General features: G+C 43.3%; 4 protein-coding genes across 5 annotated transcripts; 2 read left to right on the forward strand and 2 right to left on the reverse strand.

Annotated features, from left to right (window-relative positions):
• Positions 640-5,622, reverse strand: LOC8068293 (proteasome subunit alpha type-5). The gene is made up of 9 exons (XM_002451082.2): positions 5,465-5,622; positions 5,259-5,340; positions 4,571-4,651; positions 4,097-4,210; positions 3,915-4,016; positions 3,230-3,288; positions 1,590-1,692; positions 1,157-1,222; positions 640-1,067 (listed from the first exon to the last, which is right to left on the reverse strand). Exons 1-9 carry the CDS (start codon positions 5,476-5,478, stop codon positions 975-977), a joined length of 714 nt encoding a protein of 237 aa, XP_002451127.1. The 5' UTR covers positions 5,479-5,622; the 3' UTR covers positions 640-974.
• On the forward strand, positions 6,540-11,710 carry LOC8079105 (DNA repair protein RAD51 homolog A). Its single transcript, XM_002449817.2, has 10 exons — positions 6,540-6,647; positions 8,432-8,576; positions 8,683-8,793; positions 8,892-8,983; positions 9,068-9,162; positions 9,238-9,351; positions 10,009-10,138; positions 10,303-10,424; positions 10,537-10,659; positions 11,597-11,710. Coding segments are annotated over exons 1-10 (1,041 nt in total). The 3' UTR covers positions 11,598-11,710.
• Positions 12,516-18,554, forward strand: LOC8068294. Of its 2 annotated transcripts, XR_002453709.1 has the most exons (3): positions 12,516-12,832; positions 17,471-18,231; positions 18,313-18,554. XR_002453709.1 is itself a non-coding variant. In XM_002449818.2 (2 exons), exons 1-2 carry the CDS (start codon positions 12,623-12,625, stop codon positions 17,867-17,869), a joined length of 609 nt encoding a protein of 202 aa, XP_002449863.1. In that variant the 5' UTR covers positions 12,516-12,622; the 3' UTR covers positions 17,870-18,554. The 2 variants fall into 2 exon arrangements, 1 of the variants encoding a protein (XP_002449863.1); XM_002449818.2 differs by having other exon boundaries at positions 17,471-18,554.
• On the reverse strand, positions 21,440-25,009 carry LOC8068295. Its single transcript, XM_002451083.2, has 5 exons — positions 24,817-25,009; positions 24,026-24,671; positions 23,383-23,887; positions 23,159-23,240; positions 21,440-22,003 (listed from the first exon to the last, which is right to left on the reverse strand). The coding sequence occupies exons 1-5, from the start codon at positions 24,847-24,849 to the stop codon at positions 21,734-21,736; spliced, it is 1,536 nt and encodes a 511-aa protein (XP_002451128.1). The 5' UTR covers positions 24,850-25,009; the 3' UTR covers positions 21,440-21,733.

A 27,779-nucleotide genomic window follows, 5' to 3' on the forward strand; every position in this document is an offset into this window, starting at 1 on the left:
CTCGACGAGATCTATAACTTTCTAGTTTTGAGTTTTTTCATTTGAAGTTGTTAAGATGCTCAAAAAATTAATAGCATATTTACATCTAAGAGTATTTTTGACTTTTCACACCCGTGGTTTGGCACGTTAGCAGTGGCCTGAAGGGCAAAAAAACGTGGTTTGGCACATTAGCAGTGGCCTAGAGGGCAAAAAAAGAATTAGAGTAGTGGCGCTGAAGTCCATTGAACTTTTTTATTGGCTCATAAGGAATCACGATCTTTTATAATGGCTCACAGAGAATTTCTCTTAGTATTCTTTTTTTAACGAAGGAATTAGTTGCATGAGTATATATAATTTGTGTCAAGATGCTCATATAGATATGATAAGATATTCTTTCTGTTTTTATATAACATGTGAGTGCAAGCTATGTTGGTTCTAGTGTTATGATCTATAGTAAACCATCGTATTCGTAACAAAACTTCTTAATTGTTTTAGATTTAACATTTCATAACATGTCCTTTGTCACATTCTAAATTCGTTTGGTCATGCCAATTTCTAGCCTTCAACCAAATGGATCCAAAATTTTCTGGGCAGACCAAACTGTATTGGCCACCGGCAGAAAACAAAAAAATATAGCCTGCGCGTGAAAGGCACCGGATATGGCCACCACCACCGCAGTAATTCACACACCACTGGAAATTGCAGGTTGCAAAACCAGTCAACACGTCACGAACTGGCTGGGAAAAGAAGAAATTGAAGTTAAATTCGTAAAAAGAAGTATACATTCTTTCTGGCAGTACAAACTTCTCAATGCTACTTAAATCATTGAACTGACCGGGCTGCCAATTAATCTATCATGAACTGCCCTTGTGGAGTTGACAGAACATGGTGACAAACATAGCAACACACACTAGGCTGACAGGCCAGCATCAAGATGTCCATGCTTCATACAACGACCGTGATTGATGATGGGAAATCGAGAAATCTGAAGTGTTTTACAGCCTCGCAATGACAGCTTCAACCTCGGCAGGGGTGTAGAGGTGGTACTTGGGGGCAACCTTGGCGATATCGACATTGTTTGGGGTCACCTGTTTAGAACAAGATGACAAGTTCACATTTAGATGAATGGTTCAATGGAGCTGAAGAATGGAATATGGAGTAGTTTGACACGCCATACCTTCTCTTCCATAACCTGCTTCAGGATAGAAAGGGCTATGGTCTCTGCCTCCTGGAGGGTCAGTTCCTGCACCAAGATATCAGCAAGGCATTACTAACAATTTTCTTCCATGCGTGCAACAACCAACACTGTTTTTTTATGGATCTGCTGTGACATTGCAGTATGCATGCAGTTTCACATATTTTTTTTTTGGACACAGTCATAAAGGACTACTATCATCCCATCCTTACATCCTTGTGGAGCAAATTCTTGTGATGCCATTCTATGTGCGTAGCATAGTCAGATTCTAAGCAGCATCGCAATTAATCTAATGCTCTAGGACACGTTTTTCCCCTGGATTGAGTTAGATAACTCCTTATAACTAAGGTTCACAGGCAGGATATCTCATTGGAAATGTACAATTCATTAGCTTAGCATTTATCTTGAACCGTACCTTGTTGTACTGCTCCTGCAAGGAGCTATCAGCTCCTTCAGAGCCTGATCCAATAGCCTTTGCATTGCATTGCCAGAAGGTTCCAGATGGGTCAGTGTAGTACCTGCAGTACAAAGATAGCAAAACATGAGGAATTGAGGAGTGAAGTCCAGTGACTTTTTGTAAATTGATCATGACAGAAAGAATTGCCTCACAACATAGAGAGATAAGGATGCCATCTTTGCAGAATGAGCAAAACATACAAAGGGGTCTATTATAAGTGCCTGGTCTCCACACAATATTCCATCAACCAAAATATATGTCTCAGCCAACATGTATACCCAGTGAACTTATGTACGGGACTTAGCTAAACTTCCAGTGGTAAATAAAGAAATTTTCCGCAAGATTTATTGGGAAGCAGGGAAAGAAATACTTTCCTACCTAAAAACTATACGCATATGGATCTAACCATCTAACCAAATCATGAAATATAAAGCCTGAGAACATAAAACCTCACCAAAAAATACTATTATACTTAGGCTCAAAGTTGACCTTTTTACACTTGCTTATTATGAGTAAAGACCTTGTCCATATACAGAAGTGAATTCACTTATTATTCTTGGAGCCTGGACAATTTGGAATCATCGCAATAGTTGTGTTTTTGATGGAGCAGCCCCTAACTTAGCTCAAGCGCTGATCTTAGCCGGAAATGAAGCCGCTTGTGGTCTATGGCAGGGGCTCGGGGGCTATCCTTCTTGGCTGCCCTCCTCCCCGGTAGTTAGAGTGTTTGGCTCAGCTGTGGTCGTATTATGTAATGGAGTCTCCGGTGCGATAGTAACCCTTGAGACTGGTGGTGTGCGTGTGTGTTTGTGTGTGTGAGTGTTGTATGGGCTCTTGCCCTTTACTCTCTTCTTAATATAATGAAGCGCAGCTCTCCTGCGTTTTCGAGAAAAAAAGGTAGCTCATCTAGCAATGCGAATCACATAGTTCAATGCATGATGTAGATAACCATTGGAACAATCTTGGTCACAAGTTCAAAGACTTTCTGTTTTTCCTTATTTTTACAGAAATTCTACTTTAATTTCCTTGTCAAGGACACAGTGACCTAAAACAAAACCGCATAGCAGACAACCATAGTTCGTGTGAGTCAAACATGTTCAATGCATGATGTAGATAACCATTGGAGGTTTGGAACAATCTTGGTCGCAAGTTCAAGGACTTCATGTTTTCCCTTAATTTAAAGGAACTCTACTTTAATTGCCCTTCAAGGAGACAAGGATGCATAATGACCTAGAACAAAATCGCCTAGCAAACAACCATATTTCGTGTGAGCCCAACAAATGGCAAGTCTACTCTCTGCAGCAAAAGGATATCCACTACAAACTAGTGTTTACCATGGCAATCTAAAAAGATCCAACAAAAAGAAATTACAATGCAGGGCAGTACATTGTTTTTTTTTTGAAGAAAACAGAAGTAAAGCAACCCACCTTACATGACAGCCTAAACTCTAAAAAATCCCATATAAAAGCAATTTCAATGCATTATAGTACAATGATTTGCATAATAAAAAGAAGTAAAGCTCCCCTATCTAAGAAAAACATGGATTCTAAAGACAGCAATTCAGAAAATCAGTCCAGTAAGCTAAATGGATCAACACTTACAAGCTAGGTCCATTCTCATCATGTCCAGCGATTAGGAGAGAGACTCCAAATGGTCGTGACTGCACAAACAAATAAGCATATCAGAACGCCCACTCCAAGATACATGAAGTGATTATGACTTTAGCACACCCCTCTACAAGTTATTTGCATGGAAATATAAATGTAGACTAGTGGGTTGTATAAATAAGCTATTTGTATGTCCACGATGCAGGAAACTGTGGGTGTATAGATGCTGTGAAAACAAGTACTGTGTTGCCATATCAAAATAGTTGGCAAATGGAGAAAACTTTCGACATTTTGCAACTGAACCTTAACAAAAGCAATTCATAGGTCCAGGCCTTCGGTAAGATAATACTTACAGATGAAAGAGCTAATTCAGGCAGGATAGGTCTATATTAATAAATCCCTCATCATTTCATAAAGGCCAGTAATGCCTGTTATCTCTTTTCATAGTCATTATGGGAGTAATAGAGCTGACTAGAACACCTAAATGTTCTACTAGATTCAACTTCCTACAGTCAGAATATAAGCAGGCAACATCAAACTAAATTTGAAATGCAGCAAACAACGGTATTGGTGTAAATCCATCTTATATTTTGAAGTTGAAGGAATGAGAGGTAGTCAGCAGCAAATTATTCTTGCTCTTGCATTCTGGAGGTGGTACAATAACATAAATGAGGCTAACCATTGACTCTTCATCACCTTCGCCAAAGCGCAGAGCCAAGTCACAGATAGCTTGTGTAGAAGATTCTACGGTCATTGGCTCCCCATATGAGAACCTATGATTCTGATGGTAAACATGTCAAGTGAGATTAACAGATAAAGCTCCCAAACATGTAAATATGTGTAGACAACCCAGGAAAGTACCTGAGTCTCAACACGAGCATGCTCCACTAGCGTTCTAGCATCAGCAATAAGTCCACTCATGGCACAGCCTATGTGCTCATCGATTTCCATGATTTTCTCCACACTGCTTGGTTCCTATAACATCAAAGAGCAAAGGAAAGCTGAATTCATTAACAATTTAAACATGAAACAACCTATGAAAACCAGAGGCTAAGTGGTATCCTCTGATAAAACCATTCTTGTTACCATAACACAAAGCTGTAGGTTAAAATATTGTCAACAAAAACTGCAGTAGAATTAGAGTCCGCACAACTTTGTGAAAGAGGAGCTACCTAAAGATAATAAACCTTGTATACGAAGTCACAACAATTCAATCATAGACGTTCAGTCAGCAAGCAATTCATTGTTCCCAATTTAACATCCCAATGTTTGCCACCATACAATCAAGCAGAGTAGTACCGGCTAAGAGGAAGGAAAAAGTAACTCAGTAAGTACCAGCAGTGGAGAGGTCACACGTTTCTCGACGGCGAGAACAACACCATCCTTTGTCTTCAACCCGATCGCAGTGGATCCCAACTGCAAGAGCAAAGGGAACAGCAACATAAGCATCACTTCGTCACACAAAAGACAAAACCCACATAAATCTCAACAAGTAAAGGTCTGGGATATTGCACAAAATTCAGTATGGGTTCGTGTGTGTACTTGAGTGCAAGTGCTAGTCCTTGAGCTACTTTTTTTTCTGGCTACTAATGCAATGACAATCCGGTGCTATTGATGAAAAAAAAGAGCATGCCATCACATGCCAAGCTGAAATTGACACAGTAACAAACTAACTAGACGCACAACCACAAACCTTCCACAATCCCAAACCTCAACCAGTAAGATCGAGTGAGCCATACTCCTAACTTCGTTTATAACACCCCCAACTCGCAAATCCCAGCAATTCTGTTAATAATCCTAAAAAAACCCCCAACTGCGCCCCTTTCAGATTTGAGCTCACGCAACAACAGCCAACCCCACAAATCTAGCCTCGCCGTCACAAAAGTCCCCACCAGCCCGCACAGGCACTCGGCATCTCCGGCGTCCCCGCTGTTCAAATTCGAATCGGGTACAGCACGCCACCCTTCCGCCAGACCGCTACGAAGGAGACAGCAAAAGGAGAGAGGGAGAGAGGGGATCTCACCTTGATGGCCTCGATGGCGTACTCGACCTGGAACAGCCGCCCCTCCGGCGAGAACGTGTTCACCCCGCGGTCGTACTCCGTCCTGCAAACACCCCCAAACCAAAAAAAAATGCACCCCGCGTCAGCACACGACGCGCCGCCGCCACCGCCAGCGGATTGAATCCAGAGGGTTTCAAGGACAGAGGGATCCGAAACCGGCCAGTCACCTCGTGAGAAACATCCTGTCGGCGACTCCGGTGACGGCGGTCGGCGGATGCGTCTGGATCGAGCGAGCAGGACCTCCCTCCCTCCTCTTCTGCTTGCCGAGGAAGTTGAAGCGAAGCACACAGGCGACGGCGGTGCGGTGCGGACAGGGCGCGGTCCGCCTTGTATATGGGCCGCCCGCGCTGGATCGGACGCCTCCCAGTCTCTTCTGGGCTGGGCTTCGTTTCTCAGCCCGGTCCAGCCCAGGGTCATCTTACACGCGGGCCGACGGCCTCTGGTTGGCCCATTAGACGGAGGCCCATATGAGATCCCTCCATTTCTCTTCGAAAAGAAACAGAGCAAATGGACGAGCCGCAGAGGTGAGAGAAGGAGAAGGGATGGAAACGGATCGGATCGGTGCGGATAATGTCTTTTCCATATTCTAATCCGCTTTTCTTTGTCGGATTCGGTGCGGAGCGGATAATACACGGATGTGGATGTGGATACGGTTTTTTTCGGTAGTCGGAACTGGTACGGATATGGAGCGGAAACGGATCGGAGATGGATTTTAATAGTCGAGTAACATGTGCATACATAGAGAATTATATGCTTGTGAAGAATTTATTTAGTACAGAACAAGAATAGGCAATAGATAATAATCTTGCACTGCATTCCATATTGTTGCTCTCACACTAATAATTAACACTTAACATGATATCTTCACCAAAAAATAATAAGTTATTAGCCAATAAATAATAGCATCTAGCAAATTTCTTAATTTAAAAATTAGAACATTAAACAACCACCTCATAAAATAAAAGTCCTCAACTAACAAACTTTTTAAAATCCTAAATTCTTTAGTCTTGGAAGAGAAACCTTCGGATATCCTATTTTAAACATCGGATAATCCGCATAAAATTTGCGGATAATCCATATCCGCCGGATTTTACCTATTCCATATCCTACCCCGTATCCGCAGATAATCGGATTCGGATTATCCGTATCCGCACGGATGTTAAAAGTTCTTCTCCATATCCTCAAAATTCGAATTCGGATCGGATCGGTTCGGAGAATTATCCACACCACTTTCACCCCTACATGTCGGCGGCGCAGCAGAAGCAGAAGGCGGCGGCCTCGGCTTCGGCGGCGGGAGCGGAGCAGGAGGGGGAGGGGGAGCACGGGGCATTCCCCATCGAGCAGCTCCAGGTTCGGATCCAGCTTCCTCGGCCCCCGCCCAAACCCTACACGGCATCTTGGGTCCGGTGCTTGTTCCCCTCGCGATGCCCCGGAATGGGCGGCGTTTCCGAGGCCGAGGCTTTCCTGAGGCTCCGGCTTCGCGTTCCGCGCTAGTAGGGAGTGGAGGTGGTCTTCGTCGCGGGTGCGGGTTCTTTGGGTGTGGGGCTGCGTTCTTGGCCGACATTGGCGGACTCAGGGGGGGCTGGGGTGGCTGCAGCCCCCCTCTTGGACTCAAATTTTTTTTAACAATTTTCTTTTTAGCAAAAGACTCAATGTATTTGGTATTTTTCTATGTTTAGTTTATGAATCTTTGCTTTTGAGCACTTTAAATCAATATTGAATTATCAATCTTAAGCTATATCTATTAATATACTGGATTTAGCGAGCAAATTATTTAGCCCCCCTCTTCATCCATTTCTGGGTCCGCCACTGTTGGCCGAAGAAATGGGTGAGCCAAGGGCCAGGTTTCTTGAATGTTCCGATCTGTGCGCGGGGCAATGGTTTTCCCCAGCTGTTGCCGCGGTTTATTGGCTGCGAGAGACTAGGTTCTCGATTGATCAACCCGCCTTTTCCCTTGAATGACGCGAAGATTGTGAGCGATTCTGGAATTTCCAGTTCATGCGTGGTTGAATTGACATTGTCGCCTCAGATTATTGGTTGCGAAAAACCTAGGTTCCTGATAATTCGCCACTTCACATGAATGGCGGTCAAGCTTGAGTGTTTATTGTGGTTTGTTTGGTCCTTTCGACCACGGATTGCACAATTTTCAGTAATAAACAGTGTCATTCAGGCCTTGTTCCCCCCAAAAGCCAAAGTTTTTTCAAGATTCACTGACACATCGAATATTGCGGCACATGCATGGAGCATTAAATATAGGTAAAAAATAATTAATTGCACAGACGAATATTTTGAGCCTAGTTAGTCCATGGTTGCACAATAATTACCAAATAAAAACGAAGTACCCAAAAAATTTTCACCTCCTCAACTAAACAAGGCCTTAGATCCTAAAATTTTTCAAGATTCCCCATCACATGCAATCTTGCGGCACATGCATGGAGCATTAAATATAGATAAAAATAGATAATTGCAGTCTGCCTATAATTTGCGCGATGAATCTTTTGAGCATAGTTAGTCCATGATTGGACAATAATTGTCAAATACAAACGAAAGGGCTACAGCAGCCAAACCCAAAATTTTTCGCCAACTAAACAAGGCCTCACTGCTGTATTGAGATGATGTGCTTTCAATTGGAATCATGACTAGGCTCTCGAATGGATTCATGGGGCATAGGTAGTTGCTTCTGGAATCTGCTTGGAAAAATGAAGCATGAAGTCACCATCTTGTTTCTCGTGGGAACTGCTCTTCTGTCAGTTGATTTCCTGTGCCTACATCATTTCAGATGAGTCTGAAATAATTTCAGTTCATTGTTGCCTGAACCATATTGGCCTGAAATAGTTTCCCTGTGCAAATACCCTCAGAAAATGAGGAATTTGTTGCCTGAACTATATTGGCCTGTTAGCTAATAAATGGCACAATTGCAGTTCATTGCCTAAGGACATAGTGTTCTTCAATTCTAGTCAATATACAGTAGCAAATGATCTTATGATTGCATTTTGTAATTTGTTTCTATTCCCTTGTTTAAGTGCTATTTAGGTAGCTGATTAACTGTAAGTCTGTAACTAGTTTCTTGAATGAAACATAAAAAAGGCTCATTGCTCTGTTAACATTAAATTTGTGTATCATTTGTGGTGTAGGCTTCTGGAATAGCTGCACTGGATGTGAAAAAGCTGAAAGATTCTGGTCTGCACACCGTGGAGGCTGTGGCTTACACTCCAAGGAAAGATCTTGTGCAGATCAAAGGAATAAGTGAAGCTAAAGTTGACAAGATAATTGAAGCAGGCAAGTAATATGGACTGTACATGTATTGAAACTGTATTGAGGCTATGTTGTAGGGAAGTTGTGTTGGGCACTGTTGAACTCATAACTGTCTACAAGCCTTTTGCAGCATCCAAGATAGTTCCACTGGGATTTACAAGTGCCAGCCAACTACATGCCCAGCGGCTGGAGATTATTCAAGTTACAACTGGATCAAGAGAGCTTGATAAGATCTTGGAGGGTAATGAGCTTGTAGATTCCATGATCTTACTTTCCCTAAAGAACTTATACTAGTTACTTCCACTGATTTAGCGTTCTGTTATGACATATCTGCAACAGGTGGGATAGAAACAGGATCTATCACAGAGATATATGGTGAGTTCCGCTCTGGAAAGACTCAATTGTGTCACACCCTTTGTGTTACATGTCAGGTGAGATTTTTGTCTATCAACCCCTTCTTGGTTTTTCCCGTTTTGTTTTGTTGGTGTAAAATATGTGAATAATTTATACTGCAGCTTCCATTGGACCAAGGCGGTGGTGAAGGAAAGGCTATGTACATTGATGCAGAGGGTACGTTCAGACCACAAAGGCTCCTGCAGATAGCTGACAGGTGATACCTTAGCTGCATTTTTTTAATTATTATAACATAAATTTGATCGCTAAACATGCTCATACTGGAATCTAGGTTTGGGCTTAATGGTGCTGATGTGCTAGAGAATGTGGCTTATGCCAGAGCTTATAATACAGATCATCAATCCAGACTTCTGCTGGAGGCAGCTTCCATGATGATAGAGACAAGGCAAGTCCAACTTATTGTTTGGCGTCTACATGTGAACTATGTGTTATTTTGAGCACATAAGCATGCTTCACATTCTATCAGTTGTGCACTAGGTGAATAAATTGAAATTGATTTGGTTATCTTTTGCTTATGAGTCAAAGGGATCATGCCTTAGTTAAAGTACTGATCCTTTGGACCCACATGACGGTTCCATGTGATAATTAAATACAAATGCAACTCTCATATTGAACTAGACTTCACTACTATTTACAACATTAGTTTTGTCCGTTTTCACTCTGTGCATTGTACAGGAATATCCCAAATTTCCTTTATTTAACAAAAAGAATATCCCAAATTTATTCATGGCATGTTGTGGTTCATATGAGCTAACTCGCTAAAACATAAAATGTTTAATCAGCTGATGTTTGTTTATCATATCAAACCTTTCATTACATACAGCTAATTAATTGTATGCCTTGGTTTGTCTGTAGGGATATACCAATGCAGTGTTTGCTACTTAGTCTAACTTGAATACATGATGTGCTGCTTCTCGATCACATCACATTAGGATATGCAGAATCCAGCTAAATTTGTCACTGATCAGAATATATTTGTTAAGACTAGTGATTATGGAGGTAGCTTGGTCAGAATTTCTAATCTGAATATCTACATTTACAGGTTTGCTCTAATGGTTGTTGACAGTGCCACAGCTCTGTACAGAACTGATTTCTCAGGAAGAGGGGAGCTATCGGCTAGGCAAATGCATATGGCTAAGTTCCTGAGAAGCCTTCAGAAGTTAGCAGATGAGGTTGGTATAAATTGTTATTATTTTTTTTGTCTTCATTCAAGAACACCAAGTCTTTTCTCTTTATGGTTTTTGTGTTAGCTTTCAGTCAAATGAAAATGCTGTTGACACTGGACATCCCTTCACATTGTTTGCTTTTCTTAATTTGATTTGATTGACCATGGCAGTTTGGAGTTGCTGTGGTTATCACCAATCAAGTAGTAGCACAAGTGGATGGCTCTGCTATGTTTGCCGGACCACAGATCAAGCCCATTGGTGGCAACATCATGGCTCATGCTTCCACAACAAGGTACACTGTGCCAGCTATCACTAACTGGTTTTCTCCAAAACCCAGGTTCTGTTCTGTTCCTATCCATATTGTTTCTTAAAATGTCGATATATTGTCTCCAACTCTCCATCAGGCTTGCTCTTCGCAAGGGAAGAGGGGAGGAGCGGATTTGTAAAGTAATAAGCTCTCCCTGCCTGGCTGAAGCTGAAGCGAGGTTTCAAATAGCTTCTGAAGGCGTAGCAGATGTCAAGGACTGCGCGTCAGGTATGGCTCACAGCCCAACCCCTCCATCAACACAGCTAACTTTCCCCCTGAAATTGATGGTGTTCAATCAACACTAACCCTTATTGTAAATGATACCACTCCTGAGGCTCTATTAAGCAAGTTTCTTTATACTCTCTGGTTCATTTGGAAAGCCAGGAATGACTACCACTTCAACAGAAAGGATTGGACACCACCTCAGGTTCATCAAGCCATCCAAGCCTACATGACACAAAATGACCAAACTCCAACCCAGGCATCACCTCACATTGCTCAAAACCAAGGTAATCAACTTTCTGTTTTGCAGGCAAATCTACAACAGCCAACACCACACTTTTGCCCCCTACCAGCAAACCTACAGGGTTCAAGATGTTATGTTGATGCAGCAGTAACACCTGATGATCAAAATATATACACTAACAATGCTGGTCTAGGCATCTTTATCTTAAATTTTCAGGTACAGACGCCTCAATACATCTATGTCCAAGCTAAACTTCAGCGCTGCCACTCCGTTCTCATGGCTGAGGCTGCAGCCCTAGCTCTTGGAGTTTCTATTGTTCAGGCTCTTCAAATTCCATTCTGTAGCTTTCTTTCAGATTCCCAGCAGCTGGTGCATTTTCTCCATCAGGAGAATCAACAAAACCCGCCCCAATGGAGAATCAAACCATTTACACAAGTTTTCGTCAATGCTGCAGCCACTATTCAAACTCAACTCTTCAAAATCAACCGAAGTCAAAATGCTACAGCTGATACTTTAGCAAAACAGGCCCGTTGCTCCATGATTACATTTCAAAACTGTAATTGTATTAGGCCTGTTTGTGGCCCCATTTGTACTCTGTTTCAGGCTCTACTCCAAGTAGACCTCAACTCTGTAACTATCTTAGCAGCTTCTTGCTGCGGGCAATAAATTTATTTGCAATCGTCAAAAAAAAAGACCATCTTATCTCTGCTTACAGTTGACAGTGGCTTCGTCTCTAATGCTGGTCTGCTGTATGCTTTGTCATTCCTTGGGTCAACTGCTGTGTTGCCCCACCTTTGATGTACAGAAACACAGATGCAATAATTGCACCTGTGACTGTGATCCGAGCATCCTGTTGTAAAAAGAAGTCCATAAGCATGCTGTGTTATTTTGAGCACATAAGCATGCTTTACATTCTATCGTTTGAGCTTATCAGCCGAATCTGCTATACATTCAGCAGTATTTTTCTCTCACAACAAATCAGCCAACATTACTTTCTGTCATGGTTTATCAGCCAAACGAACAAGATGAACAACCTATCGTGAATCCAGTAGATAACTAGGTTTCCTTCTTGGGCGATGTTTGAGGCTGCTCGCCTAGAACATCGACCTCGTGTACGGTTTGAACTCTAATCCTCTTAATGAAAAATGGGTTGACACCCGGTGACGAAAAATTATAGGGCAGCTCGCCGATAAACTCTGCCGTGACATCCCTAACATCAGAACCCTAGCTGCCACCATCTTCTTCCTCTCAGGTGGCATGTGGGGCGCGTGGGCCAGCCCGCCCAGGATGGACGCACAATAGAGTTTGTGTTAATTCTTTTTAGCTAAAGAGTTAGGGTCTGTTTGGTTTTCTTTGCTAAATTTTAGTTAGCTAAATTTTAGTAGTTAAAGTTCTAAACATATTGATTAAAAGGAGCTAAAATAGTAAAAAAAGTTAAAATAGTTTAGTTCCATTAGTCATCTATAAAAGTAGACAAAATAATTTTAGCTAGCTAAAATTTAACAAGGGAACCGTTAAATTAAACGGACAGGTGGGAAGTATCCAACACATTGGAGATGGAAAAAAACAGTCTGCAGGGCCCGGTAGAGCCCAACAAAAGAGAATGACCACATCCTAGGCCCAATCCAAGGGACATCCCAAAGCCCTAGCCTGCTAGCCAGCATTCACCACGCCTCCCCTCCTGCCGCCACCGCCGGCGCTTTGCCATCGACTCCCGATGTCCTTCGCCGGCAGCGCCGACGGCTCGGCGGAGGACTATTCCGCGGAGGCCACCTTGGTGCGCTTCGACCCGCCGCTCCCTCTCCTCCGCGCGCCAGTCCGCTCCCCGGCACCGAGCGGCGAGGGCCCCGTCCTCGCCTTCCGCGACGCCGCCAGCTGGCGAGCCGCCTGGGAGGCCGCCGAGGCCAACCTCGTCTCCCAGTGCGAGGTAAAACCCCATCCCCCCCGTCATCTCACCTCCTAGACCGTATCTGTGTTGGCAAAGCGATGGCATTTTTTTTTGGGGGGGGGGGGGGGGGGGGGGCGCAATGCGTGGTCGTGAGCAGCCACGCGAGTAGGATGGGAATAGATCCAGCGTGTAGCTAGCTTGTCGATGCAGGTATGAATACTGGAAAGCCTGCCTGTCAATTGTGATCATGTTTGCTCTTGCAGCTGGCCGAGGTGCCTCGCAGCAGTCATGCGAAGCAGTAAGTTTAGCAGCTGCAGATATCAAAGAGGGCAAACCAGCTCCTGGCTACTGGAGTTCAGTGGTTGGGGTTGACATTGCCCCATAATCGTTTGTTTCGCTCATGGGTTTTACTTTGCGATGGTATGTGCTTTGAGGAATGCAGAACGTTAGTTACGGAATCAGTATAAGAAGGTGCTGGGCACTTGAGCTTATTCGGATAGGTTGGTTTTTCATCCTCTCATGCCCCCATTTTTGTTTGTTATCTTTTGATGTGGCATTTATATTTGTTTGATTTCAAAATGTGGTTTTCAGTTTTGTCCCAGTTGACAAAGAGAACAAACCGATTTCTGGCATCTGGAGTTCAGTGGTCAGGGTTGACAGTGCTATATAACATTGGGCTATGTTTCACTTGTGGTTTGTTTGTGATGCTTTCTTTCTGGAATGCCGGTTATGGAGTCAGTAAACCTAGGCGAGTGGAGTGCTTTAGGCCTTGCTTGGTGTTTGCCCACCTTGCTTCACCTCGCCGGCCCTGGTACCGAGGACCTTGCCAGCATGAGCGAGCAAATTTGGCTCTCTTCAAGTAGCAATCCCCTTGCTTCACCTCGCCGGCGTTGGCACCGAGGACCTTGCCAGCATGAGCAAGCGAATTTGGCTCTCTTCAAGTAGCAATCCAAACCTTGCTCGCACATGTCCTTAGAAAAGCTAGCTTGGCTTCCAAACACACCACAAACCTGATATCCTAGTTATCAAGGTCAGTACAGTCCCGAGCAAGAAAACCAAGCACCCCCTTAGCTTACTCAGGTGTCTGGTTTTTCATCCTTCCATGCCCCATTTGTATTTGCTTTCTTTCATTGTAGTTTTTACTTTATCCCAGCTGTCTTAACTATCATGCTTTTACATGCTGAGCCAAACCACAATCAATTTTGTCTGACAATGATTAGTTGTTGGCTGATTAACTGGATGCTAGTGCTGTCTTTTGGGAAAATAGCCTTCCATACATATTTTTCCACAACATTAACTATAATACACTATAAATGGTTCTACTCACAAAAAAAATGTAACTTTTAATCAGCTGAGTTATATTTTCTCTTATTCTTCAATGTAGCTTCCCAAGAATGTGCAACTTATGTTCTTGTCTTCTAGTGAAATCTACTTTTACTTATGTTCTGTCTCAAATCATTGATTTTGTCACTGAGACAGAGTCCCCATCCCTTCTCTCTCTCTCGCTCGCTCGCTCGCTCTCGTTCTCTTTTTCTCTTGTTCTCTCCTACCTAAAATGCAAATGATTTTGATTTAGCATTGCAGCTGGCCGAGTTGGCTGGCTCAAGTCTGCCAGTCAGTAAGTATAGCAGCTGCATACATTAAACAGGGCAAACCAGCTCATGGCTACTTAATTTTAGTTGTTGTGATTGACACTGCTCCACATTACACATATCAAATCCACTCTTGTACCGATATCTGCATCTAATATTATTTATTAGTGTCAAGGCTGAAGCAGTGTCATTGACAAGTGGCAAGCACAGTTCACGCTAAGAACATATTGGTATAGGATTCAGTGATCCTTCTCTATGATATTAGACATCAAAGAAGGCAAACCAGATACTGTCTAGTGGCTACTGGAGTTTAGTGGTTGGGGTAGACAATGTCCCATTACATTGGACTATGTTTGTTTTGCTTGTGGTTCCTTTGTGATCATGCGTTCTTTCTGGAATGCTGGTTATGGAATACTAAAAGAAGGCTAGTTGGATGCTTTTTTGGCCTTTCATGCCCCATTTCTGTTTGTTTTCGTTTAATGTGAAATTTATGTTTCTCTTTAAATTTTGTTTTCAGATTATCCCAGATTTCCAGTTCACAAAGAGAGCAAACCATCCCCTGGCATCTGGAGTTCAGTGGTTGGGGATGAAGTTCACATAACATTGGGCTATGTTTCACCTTTATTTTTTAAAGTTTTGATGCTTTCTTTGTGGAATGCCGGTTGTGGAGCCAGTAAACGTAGATCAGTTGAGTGCTTTAACTTATTTAGGTGGATGGATTTTTGTCCTTCCATGCCCCATTTGTATTTGCTTTCTTTCATTGTTGTTTTTACTTTATCCCAGCTATCTTAACTATCATGCTTCTACACACTGAACCAAACCACACTCGACTTTGTCTGACAATGATTAGTTATTGGCTGATTAACTGGATGCTACTGCTCTGTATTTTGGGTAAACAGCCCCCCCCCCCCCCCCCCCTACATTTTGTTTTCACAACCTGAATTGTAATACACTATAAATGTTTGTACTCACAAAAAAATGTATGTATAATAACTTTTAATCATCTGAGTTGTGTTTTCTCTCATTCTTCAATGTAGCTTTCCAAGAATGTGCAGCTTATGTTCTCTTCTAGTGAAAAATCTATTTTTACTTATGTTCTGTCTTAAATGCTATTGATCATTGTCATTGATTTCATCACTGAGACAGAGCCCCCCTCCCTTCTCTCTCTCTCTCTCTCTCTCTCTCTCCTACCAAAAGTGCAAAGCATTTGATTTACCATTGCAGCTGGCCGAGTTGGCTGCCTCAAGTTCTGCCAGTCAGTAAGTACAGCAGCTGCTTACATTAAAGAGGGCAAACCAGCTCATGGCTACTTAGCTTTAGTTGTTATGGTTGACACTGCTCCACAGTACACATGTCCAAAGTCACTTCTTGTATCGGTATCTGCATCTAATATTATTTATTAATGTCAAGGTTGAAACAGAGTGTGATTGACATGTGGCAAGCACAGTTTACACTATTGTATAGCATTTAGTGACCCTTCTGATATTAGACATCGAAGAGGGCAAACCAGATCCTGGCTATTGGAGTTGAATGGTTGGGGTTGACAATGTCTTGAATGCTAGTTATGGTCTTATGGAATCAGTAAAAGAAGGCTAGTTGGGAACTTGAGCTTATTCAGATAGGGTGGTTTTTGTCCTTCCATGCCCCATTTCTGTTTGTTTCCGTTCAATGTGAAATTAGTGTTTATCTTTCAATGTCGTTTTCAGTGGATTTTTCCAGTTGACAAGAGAGCAAACCATCTCCTGGCATCTGGAGTGAGTGGATGAGGTTGAAGTTCTCCATAACATTGGGCTATGTTTCACCTGTGATGTTTTACGTTTTGATGCTTTCTTTGTGGAATGCCGGTTATAGAGTTATCCAGTTGAGTGCTTGAACTTGTTCTGATGCAAAGGTTTTTGTGCTCCCATGGCTCCAATTGTTTTTGCTTTCTCTCGATGTAGTTTTCAGTTTATCCCATCTGTCTCAGCTATGATGCTTTTCCACACTGAGCCAAATCATTAATCACAATCTATTTTTATCTAACAGTGATTAGTTGGCTTATTAATCAAACGCCGGTGCCCTGTCTTCTGGAAAAACAGCCTCCCTTGCAATTGTTTCCACAACATTAGTTAGAATCAAATATACATGTTTTTACACACACAATATTGTATTTCTTTATTGGATGAGTTATGTTTTCTTTTATTATTCAGTTTATCTTCTCAATTATTTTCGTAAGTGAAAACCTGTGTTCACTTCTGTTTTGTCTCAAATGCTATTCATCTTTAGTTTCACCACTGAGGCTCATTGCAAGGGATTTTTTTTATTTATCGTCGCAGCTGGCCGAGTTGCCTGGCTCAAGTTCTGCCAGTCAATAAGTATAGCAGCTGCATACATTAAAGAGGTCAAACCAGCTCATGGCTACTTAGCTTTAGTTGTTGTGGTTGACACTGCTCCACATTACACATGGCAAACCTGATTCTCGTATTGATATTGTCATCGAATATAACATCAAGGCTAAATCAAAGAATTTATGATTAACATGGAAAACATAATTTGCAGTTACGGCTCATGGTATGTAATATTAATAATATATAATGATGTGTAGCTCTCCCACGTGTTCGAGGGAAAAGAACTCATTGTATGAGATTTAGCTATCTTCTGTATGATATCAGCCTTTATTAAACAAATGCTTGTGTTACCTAGTGTTTTCTCAAACTTGATGTCTTACTGTGGCTTTATGAAGAGCGGCGAGGAAAGTCTGTCAAATTTCATGGATTACTGATGCTTTTTTTAAGAGCTATGCACGTCAATTAATGATCCCAGAAGTAAATTCAAATTCTCTGAAATCTATTTATGCTGCCCTGGAATATGGATATGACACTATTTCTTGTTATATTACCTCCTGCAGACCTGAAAGGCTGAGCTTATCATATTTCATTTAAGTTGCATGTACCATTCGCATTTGACACATGCTTTAATTTGTGTAGTGTACTTAGTACTAGATTCTGTTTCAATAAAACATAAGAGTTCCAACCCCCACTGCACCCACCCCCCAAAAAAAAAGAAAACAATAACATGCTGATGCTGCTGATACACATATTTGCAGGCTGGTGCGCGATCAGGGTGCTCAATCAGTGCATCACGCAAATGCAAGCCTCCCTGGTGGAAAGGCTTATTTGTAGCTGCCCCGACTGACTATGAAGAAAGAGAGAGATGTGAAGAGCGAGAGATGGCTGCTTGTCTCGAGGCAGCAAAGGAGGCTTGCATTAAGTTTGCAAAAGCAAAGTGCATTGGACCATTCCGAGATGCAAGGATCGCCTCTGAGGGCCTCGTGGAAAATACAGATTTCCATGTCTGGGGTGCTGCCGCAGACAAAAGTTCCTCAACATCAGCGTGTGCTCTGAACAACCAGCAGTCGTTTAGCCCTGATCCTGGTGCGACGAACTACCGAGGAAGCGATGTGCTTGATAGCCTGTCGTCGAAAGAAAACAACAGCTCTGGGTGATGACTGTCAAAGGCGTTAGTGTGGTCGAGACACCACGATGTAATTTGGAACCAGATTGATCAAATAATGACATACATATGAGGTTTGATTATGGTGGTTTCTGCCATGCTTTGCTGTTCTGTTACTGAAGCTGGTCCAGTTACTACGGTAAGGTGAAAGAAGTAATTCCTGGGAAATGAATGCAGAAGATTAATAAAGAGAAGAAAAAGACTACTAGAGGCCTTGGTGGCCGAGAGCAAGATGGGTGGACATGGAGTACTGGAAAAAGCAAGACAAGCTGGTTACTATTGCTTTTCGGATCGTTTTCAGATCATTGGACGAATCTGGGCAAGACTACATGCGTAATGTTGCTCAATACACAGGTGCGTAACGTTAGGTGTTGAAGGATTGATTTTATGTGCAGAGTTTCAGTTTGATAGAACACGTTGCAGTATTCCTTTCAGTATATATGAAGTGAAGCTGAAAGCCGCAATTCATTGCCGTCCAGAAGTCTGTACGTACACTGTAAATAGTTATTGTTTTCATCGCAATGGAGCGTGCAACGGAGTGTGACTGCGTGAGTAATGCAGTTGAACCGTTTTAGCTATAGCAGAGCAGCCAAGTATATCTGTACGTACTGTACATTGTGATGTTTTGGAGCAAGCTTTGCGTTGCGTACAATTGCTGACATGACATTTAGAGCCGACGACGACAGCTGATTTTTTCTTTCTTTCTGGAAACACGGTAAAGCTCCGATTCCTTGTGGAAAAATGTGGTGTCCGTGAACCGTGCTTGGAAATCAATGTAGTAGTAGGATGATGATCCTTGTGCTGCCTGGCACTCGTTGGATGCTTGTTGGCCAGTTGCTCAGGTGAGGGCATATCGCAGTCGCACGTTGCAAATGCAATGCTTGTTGTGGACGTGGATCCAATGCAAGACTGTTATTATATACCGATGGTCACTAGCGGAGCCACCGCCCGGCCACCCGGGCGGCCGGCCGGACTCCTCGTCAAAATGTAAAAAATTTTTTTTTATATTTATATAAAATTCTATGATTTTATAGTTAAATATTTTTATTTAATAAAAATTATCTAGCCTCCTGAAATCTTCTGGCTTCGCCACTACCGATGGTTGTGTCTTTTGTGCACTTGGCGGCGAGCGCCATCGGATGCCGCCCGCCGGCGCCGCTGAGTGTACGTCCTCCTTTGGACGTACCCATACGGATACGGGGGAGCAGCGGCAGCGGATACATACATACTCTACATTGCACGTGGGCAGTGACAGAGGGGCATGCATGAGGCAATTGTCAGCACGTACAGGCATGCATGATAGATGAATGGAATCCCAGGCAGGGCAGGCAGCCAGGCACAGGCACAGTGCCAGGTTCCATGGTCACGGCGTGGGTGGCCATGCCGGCCGTTGCCATGGCCGCGGTGGCGGTGCTGCTGCTGCTTGTTTGTTTAGGCTTTACTCCGAAATCTAAAAACTTTTCAAGATTCTCTGTCACGTAGAATCTTGGGGCACATACACGAAGCATTAGATACACATGAAAATAAAAACTAATTATACAGTTTGTCTGTAAATCACGAGGTGAATCTTTTGAGTCTAGTTAATCTATAATTGAATAATATTTTTTACTACAAACAAACGAAAATAATACAGTACCGAAATACGAAATCTTTTCGAAACTAAACAAGGCCTCGGTTGATAAGCCCGGTTGAAAGTATTGGCTCAAAGACGATAAACACTGCTGCTGAACGAACAAACTGCCTCGTTCGTTCGATCCTGCCTCGGGGTCCTCTGTCTCTCCCTCCGAGATCGAGATGGACACACACACACGGCTCCACGACGACGACAAGCTGCCGCTGCCGCTGCCGCTGCCGCTGCCGTCCTAGATGGCCGTGCTGCTCTGTCGTCTGTCCCTCCCGACGCTCGCGGGTCCACAGCTACAGTCCGGCTTTTCTGTCCGTGTCCCATCCGCCGCCGGCGCGTGCACCGGTGATGCGGATGCTGACCCCCATCCCGCAGTCAAAGGAGGGCTCGCTCCCCGACGACGACCTGTCCCCTCCGTCGCCCACGTCGCCGGCAGCACACCTGTACTACTAGCTGCCTCCTCTGCTTGGATTTAACCGTCTTTTTGTTACTGCTTCCGGCGACCGCCGGTGCTAGCTAATCGCGCGCGTTTAAGGCCTTGTCCAGTTTTCCACCTATAATGTTTAGGCCTTATTTAGATGTAATTTTTTTTTATTTTGCTACTATAGCACTTTTGTTTGTTTGTGACAAATATTGTCTAATCATAGACTAACTAAAGTGAAAAGATTTGTCTCGCGATTTACAGACAAATTGTATAATTAGTTTTTATTTTCGTCTATATTTAATATTTCATGCATGTGACGCAAGATTTGATATGATGAAGAATTTTGAAAACTTTTTGATTTTTAGGGTGAACTAAACAAGACCTTAGACTCATTTATGGAATGTTAAGTATAGACGAAAACAAAAACTAATTGCACAATTTGCCGAGACGAATCTTTTAAGCATAATTAGTCTATAATTGGAAACTAATTGGCAAATAAAACGAAAATATTATAGTAGCTAAATTTTTAAATACTCTCATTTTGTACATATTCCTAACGATATGAATAACAGTTAGACATTTCACCATTTTTACGAAAACTAACATAGATTGGGATACACAAGAGATCACGGAAAGTAGGTTCAAATATATATATCTATTTTTAGCTTCCATTTTAAAAACGGACTACAGAGATTCATATTTAAATTTTATCACATACAAATTGAGACCAAACAGATAACTGAACATCTAGTAGAGATAGCCGGATAGGAGTATGACAAGGAAGTATGGGCTCATGTCTCCTCTCACTTTCCCCCCAACAGCTAACAGCTTTTCACGCCTCACTCTACGGATGTGTACACGTGCCTGGACCACTCTGTAATGATCATATTAGCAACGCCTTATTCTGTTAGGCCAATAAGTTATGATAGAAAATATAGTTGATTTATTATGAGAGAAAAACATTGCTGAATGGCTAACAGATTTGTCTGATAAACTTAAGCGAATATGCTATATGCTGATGTCTCCGTTAGTGGAAGCTTTCAAGAGGAATTTTGGCAAATATTTTGCCAAGTATAACAAGGAATATTTATGTTAATTTTTATATGTTAGTTATATTATTGGATTACCGTGTAAATTCACCATACTGTGGTTTTAATTACTCCTTTGAGGGTGTATCCAATAATACAAGCTAGCACTAGCTTTATGTTAGCAAACGTAAAAGAGATTGTATATAACAGTAGTTATATTATGTTGCGAGAGAGGGGACACTATGAAACGATGCGAACCATCTTTTTCACTCCACGCTAGCCTCTTATCTTTTGTACTGTTAAGCAGATAAAAAAAATGATTCAGCTTTAAGCGTACTTTTTTTAATGCTTGATCAGCATGGAGAAAGCTGCTGTTCCTGGTGTTGGTTCTGAATTTGCAAGCGTGACATCATAATATTCAAGACTTGTTTGGATACTATTGTATCTATTTCAGTTCACCTACATTGAGGCGGATTAAGATGCAAGTTGATTTAAGTTCTATCTTTATCCACCCATGAATACGAAAATATCCAAACAAGCCCTCCGAACTCAGACATAACCGAAAGGGGATAGGACAAAAGAATCAACCTTGACACGTCTCAAAGTCTCAACTATGGATCAGCATTCCTTCAGCAATATGGTATATATCACCTTAAAAGTTCCAAACTTCTTGGCATATTTCCACCAATCTCTCCATTCTCAGATGTCACCCACCTCAATTACCCGCTGCAACATCAGCAACCTACCTAGTTACACTACGTTCTTCTTCTGATCATCCATCTAGTAATAGTTGAGGAGGTTGCCGCTAACGACATTGTTGCTGTTGTTGCTGCAGGGGAAGCAGGCGCAGGAGGGCGCGTCGCTCCCCGGCAGGTGGCGGTGGTGGCTCGTGGCCCTGAGCCGCCGGGTGTTGTCGGCGGCCGCGCGCCGCAGCTGCTGGAGGTGCTGCGCCTGCGCCGTGGCGCGCCACTCCTCGGCGCGCCGGTGCACCGTCGTCATCCGCCGCATCAGCTTCTCCTCCAGGTTCGACCTCATCTTCTGAATCTTCACCTGACGATCAGAGCAGGCAGGCACATTGCAAAAATGTCAGGATCTTGACCGAAACCTGACCAACCTGATCACCAGCTGAACATTGCGGTATGTCATGCATGCATTATATTGTTGTTGCCTTGAGCAGTGCAGCATGGAGGGAGAAAGTTTCAAACTTTGAACTCCTTCATGTCTGTACTAGTGTTAGGAGTACATTGCATACGCATGGGTAAGTGTAGTATATTAGTGCCACAGATCATAATTACATTATTACCAAAGCACATGCCTCCATCTTAAACTACGGTTAAGCAACGGGCACGATATCGCTCAGCGCTCTTGGATCGAAGCTCTTCACATGGCTCTGAGAATGGCTAGTCCAAGTTCAGAACAAAACCAGCTAAACAACTCTGATGAGTTCCGATGAACCGCGTGGGTAAAAAGGTGAGTGGGGTTGTATTGCATAGAAAGCAATGAACAATCATGCCTCACACCGTTCTAAGCAACTCGGATTAGCAAGGCGACACGAAGTGGGCGGACAAGAATTCGCCGTGGATTTAGCTCTGTTTGAGGCTGTGGGGAGGTGCAGGAAGGAAGGAAGGAAGAAGGAAATGGCAGGGCTGTGGTCTAATCCCAACCTTCTTCTGTGATTTTCAATTCTGGAATTTCTCGGAAATACCGAGCTTAAACACATGGTTTCTGAACACTGGCTTCTGTTTCTACTGACACGCTGGGCATTATGGATTCAATATTGGATTCAGAGGGCAATATGAGATGTCTGAACAGGATATATAATATCAATAGATTCAAATAGACATGGAGTTCTCTGCCCAAGTTGCAGTTCAACTGGTTCCACACGCAGTATAGTCAGGGTCAGATTGGGTTGGAAGAAGGTATTCCCATTTTTCCTACATAGACAGCTCTCCAAAATGGCCCTAAATCTTTCCTTCCTAAAACTGAACCTTAGTTCAAACTAGTCCTCCTAGTAGCAGTATAGCAAACTAGCATCATTGCACCTACAGCCTTCTATGTGTAATCTAAACTTGAACAATAATGCAGACTAGGATGCCGTCATATCAAAATTTTATGACATGAATTAGGGGAAAATGATATTTGCTGATGAATTTTTAATCAGTACTATCAAAAATTGCACAAAGATGATACTGAATTTTGTTGTACCTCCAGCTTTCTTGATTGTGCTTCAGCCTTGGCACTCTCCAGGTTAATCCAAGCCTGTATCTTTGCCTCTTCCCTCTGATACCTAATCGAATGGAGCACAAAAAACAGATTAAAATCATGTCAGAATCGCTGAATCTCTTATCAAAATTCAGAATCTCTTGTCTAATCTTGCATCACTAATTCACTATGCAATGTGCCGTGCTGTGTGTTGCACTTGCACACACCTAATGCAGCTCTTGGCCCTGTCATCATCATCCCAACGGCAGTCGCCGCCACCGCGTTTATCACAAGGCGGCCCGCCGCTGGCTCCGGCTCCAGCTCCGGCGCCGACGGTGGCCTCGAAGTGCCTGAGGCTCTTGGACACCTCCTCTTCCTCCTCCTCCTTAGAGCTCCAGTTGACGAGCATGGCGTCGAACCGCACGCCCAGGTCCAGCTTGGCGAGGTGGCAATCCGCCAGCTCCGAGATGTCCATCCCGCCGCCGGTGTACGGCACCAGCGGGCCCGACCTGCTCGCCGGCGTGTTGTGCCGCACCGGGGACGTGCTCTTGAGCGGCGTGTGGCACGAGCTGCCCAGCGGCGTCATCTCCGTGCCGACGTCCCTCCGCTGGTGGTCGTCGTGGTCGGCGGCGCCCACTACCGCCGAGCCCTTCGCCACCGGCACCGGCTCGCAGTACGAGCTCCGGAACACGAAGCTCTCCTTGGACGGCTCCTCGTTGTCGGTGAACTTGTCTGCAACATTGAAATTACAAATCAGCATCTTGTTGCAAGCTCAGCATTCGTGCGGGAACAGATTCAAACGCCAAAATTTCTTGAAAATTTCAGAGCAAAAAATTACAAATCCTGCGAGAGATGCAATGCAAATGACACCTTTGAGGAGCACTTCTGCCGGCGGCGTGTACAGCGCGAGCGAGTGGGCGTCCCGGAGCGCGTCCACCGACCTCCTCACCGTCACGGCCGCCCTCTTCTCGTCCTCGCCTCCGGCGCCGCCTCGGTGTCCAAACCCGCTGCTCCGCTGCCTGGAGAATGCAGCCTTGCCGTTGCCGCTGCCATTGCCGTGGTCAGAAGCCGACGACTGCCGCAGCCACTTCTCGGCGTCCTCCCACTTGGACGGCACGGACCGCCTGGGTGCGACGAGCTGGTGGTGCGCGGGGCTCGTGAAGAACTGCAGCGGCCGCCCCGGTGTCGCCGGGACGGCCACGGCCTGCTGCTGCTGCTGCGACTCGCCTCGCCGCCTCTGAGCCGAGGCCGCCGCGGAGGACGAGGAGGAGGAGGTGGTGGTGGTGGAGGAGGAGGAGGCCTCGTGGTGGCGCCCGTGGCTGTTGCTGCTGCTGCTGCTCCTGGCAAGGGTGGCCATGGGGAAGGAGGAGCGGACGAACTCGGCGGAGGCCTTGAGGGTGGAGAGTGGATCACTGAAGGTGGGCTCGAACACGCTGCTTTCACCTCCGCCTCGTCTTCCTCCTCCGGTTGGTGGTGGTGGTGCTGCTGCTGCTGCTCCTACTCCATGGAACGAGTTCTGCAACAATGAATCAGTGGAACATGACACTGTTCTTGAGGTGAAGATGAGAGTAGTTGATTCAAGAAACAGCTTCGTGCTTGCTCTGTTGCTGATCTTCAGAGCGGAAGCAAGTGGTGAAAGCAAGTGTTTGTTGCTTGCTTACTCTTCTTGTGGAGGCCGAGGACTTGAGCTCCATGGGAGTGTGTTCTTGGTTATGTGAGCTCCACCCTGACAGAGCTGATAAGTGCAATAGTGATGTGTGTCAGTGTGTGTATGAAGCAAACAGGCCAAGCTTATGAACAGGCCAAGCTTATGTGGGCTTGTGGCCTATGATCAGGGGGTCCCTGCTCTAACCTTGCTACATAACACTATTAATTAGGAGAGGACTAGTCACCATTGACAGTACTTTGTCACACACTCATCACATTACCTGGAATCCTGCACGCGCTAGTTATGAAAATACTGCCTATACATACATTGTCCGAAGTGTCCAATACGACCAAGCTGTCAGTCTGAATGTCCAGTAGTACAGTAGTAGTAGGTGTATTTCATTGACCATTCTGAATGCTCGTCGTCAGCCGTTACAGCGAGCAGTTTTTGCTTTGACCCTTCTGTGGTCACTCGGCCCTGCAGCCCTGTATCACCCATGATCCATCACGCGCGCCACGTTGCTCGCATCATAAACTTTTAACCCGTGCTCACCTCACCTGTTTTACCGCTGCCTGTGGTTTCAGTAGAGCTCCTAGTAGCTGGGTAGGTCAGGCAGGACCTGCACTCTCATGAATTCACTGTGTCAGTCGGCGAGTCTCTCTGGGCGCGAGTTGTTTAGGCCCTGTTTAGTTCTCCACCTAAAATTTTTTTCGTCCATCCCATCGAATCTTTGGACACATGCATGGAACATTAAATGTACATAAAAAATAAACTAATTATACAGTTTGATTGAAAAACGTGAGACGAATCTTTTAAGCCTAGTTACTCCATGATTAGCCTTAAGTGCTACAGTAACTCACATGTGCTAATGATAGATTAATTATGCTTAATAGATTTGTCGTGTAGTTTCCTGATGAGCTATATAATTTGTTTTTTTATTAGTTTTTAAAAACCCCTCCCGACATCCTTCCGACACATCGGATGTGACACCCAAAAATTTTTTATTTCCAATCTAAACATGGCTCAGTTCCCAGAAAAATTTGAAAATTTTTTTAGATTCCTCTTCATATCGAATCTTTAGAGGTATGCATGAAGTATTAAATATAAACGAAAATAAAAACTAATTACACAGTTTGGTCGGAATTGACGAGACGAATCTTTTGAGCCTAGTTAGTTCATGATTGGACAATATTTGTCAAATACAAACAAAATTGGTACTAACACATTTTGCCAAAAATTTTGGAACAAAACAAGGCCATGTGAAAAGTTTTTGGATTTCGCAACTGGTAACTATTGTCCAATCATGAATTAACTAGGATTAAAAGATTCGTCTCACGATTTACAGGTAATTGTCTAATTAGTTTTTTATCTATATTCAATGCTTAATGCATATGTCGCAAGATTTGATGTGACGGAGAATCTTGAAAACATTTTAGTTTTTGGGTGAACTAAACAAGGCCCTCATTTTAGATTTTAGTCAAACATTAGGTATATAAATCATGAATAATTTTAAAGTGTTGAATTTAGAAATATGAAAACAATATGAATAAATTTGTTTTGATAAATATTTTCATAAAAGTATACATATATCATTTTTCAATAAATATTTTTATAAAAGCAAGGAGTTAAAGTCAGGCTTTGGAGATCGTGTCGTTGTTTTAAACGACTTTTTTATGGGTATAGAGGGAGTACTGACCATCTTTGGCCTTGTTTAGTTCCATTTTTTTTGTTTTTAATACTGTAACACTTTCATTTTTATTTGATAATTATTGTCCAATTATGAACTAACTAGGCTTAAAAGATTTATCTCGTGATTTACATGCAAACTGTGTAATTAGTTTTTATTTTTGTTTATATTTAATATTCCATACATGTGCTGCAATGTTCAATGTGACGGAGAATTTTGAAAGAAGTTTGATTTAGGGTGATCTAAACAATGCCTTTGCAAATGGGAATCATAAGAAATCCAGGATGACCATGCATTCACGCACAAATTATTTTTAATGTGGATCCCTATGACGATCAGCAATTTTCATCCCTCTACATCGGATGATTGGGAGGCTGTTTGGTTGCTAGCCACAATTTGCCACACTTTATCTTAGGCAAATTTAACTAAGTTGGCAAGTGTTTGGTTGACAACTAAATTTAGATATTATTTTTTTGGACTCCATATGTCATAGAGTTAAAAAGAGTGACAAGATTTTTTAGGCATGACAAACTGTGGCAACTAATTTGCTAGCCTAGACTTTTTTTGGCTTGCCACACTTGCCTTGGAACCATCGGTCTTGTAATACCCGATTTTAAGGACAAAACCAGATATACACTATATGTGAGTTTTAGAAGCCAAATCTCACATATAGCTACAAATATAACGTACTTAGTATAAAAGAGATAACCTTTGATAGCAAACAGCGGATAAACAACTCCAACTTCGGGTATTAACTTCTCTCTACAGGATCCAACTGACTGGTTGATCACAAGCCCAAAACTTCTCCTGAGGTATGGGGGAAATTGCAAGAGTGAGTCCATGTCGAACTCCACAAGTATAGCAACTAGATTGTATAGCTCCCACAATCTCATGATCAATGTGACATAAATAATGTAGAGCATTAAATAATAAATAATGAACATATATAACACACAAGAATCATCATCGTCGATGCAAGAATCCCCAAGGCCGCTCTTGACCGTGAGCACGGCTAGTATACCAGTTTTTAACACTCTGCAGAGGTTGCACATCTTTACCCATGAGTCATGATTTACCCTTTCGCCCGAGGTGATCAGCCTCTTAACCCACTTCCAAGGAAGGTCGGCAGGGATCACTATGAAGCCTTTCAAAAGTTCGTCTAACATGTTAGGGCCGCAAGGTTTCCTTTGCGAGCAGATATAGATACCCCCTTCCGAATAGCACAATGACGCGCAGCCTATACACATAGGGACAGGGGCTCGCACTATACCCGTGTCGGTTCAGCCCCT

The sequence above is a fragment of the Sorghum bicolor genome, chromosome 5, assembly GCF_000003195.3.
Source record: "Sorghum bicolor cultivar BTx623 chromosome 5, Sorghum_bicolor_NCBIv3, whole genome shotgun sequence".
NCBI lineage: Eukaryota > Viridiplantae > Streptophyta > Magnoliopsida > Poales > Poaceae > Sorghum > Sorghum bicolor.

Bases quoted from the DNA above. Each gene is read 5' to 3' on its own strand.
- LOC8068293 (XM_002451082.2), bottom strand. The intron at 3,289-3,914 runs GTTAGCCTCATT...TTGTTTGTGCAG, and splicing joins AAGGTGATGAAGAGTCAATG to TCACGACCATTTGGAGTCTC. The intron at 1,693-3,229 runs GTAAGTGTTGAT...TTTGTACTGCAG, and splicing joins GATGAGAATGGACCTAGCTT to GTACTACACTGACCCATCTG.
- LOC8079105 (XM_002449817.2), top strand. From the start codon at position 6,540: ATGTCGGCGGCGCAGCAGAAGCAGAAGGCGGCGGCCTCGGCTTCGGCG. The intron at 9,163-9,237 runs GTGATACCTTAG...ACTGGAATCTAG, and splicing joins CTCCTGCAGATAGCTGACAG to GTTTGGGCTTAATGGTGCTG. The intron at 10,425-10,536 runs GTACACTGTGCC...ACTCTCCATCAG, and splicing joins GCTCATGCTTCCACAACAAG to GCTTGCTCTTCGCAAGGGAA.
- LOC8068294 (XM_002449818.2), top strand. From the start codon at position 12,623: ATGTCCTTCGCCGGCAGCGCCGACGGCTCGGCGGAGGACTATTCCGCG. The intron at 12,833-17,470 runs GTAAAACCCCAT...ACATATTTGCAG, and splicing joins ACCTCGTCTCCCAGTGCGAG to GCTGGTGCGCGATCAGGGTG.
- LOC8068295 (XM_002451083.2), bottom strand. From the start codon at position 24,849: ATGGAGCTCAAGTCCTCGGCCTCCACAAGAAGA. The intron at 23,888-24,025 runs GTGTCATTTGCA...TCAATGTTGCAG, and splicing joins GGCAGAAGTGCTCCTCAAAG to ACAAGTTCACCGACAACGAG. The intron at 22,004-23,158 runs GTACAACAAAAT...TCTGATCGTCAG, and splicing joins CACAATCAAGAAAGCTGGAG to GTGAAGATTCAGAAGATGAG.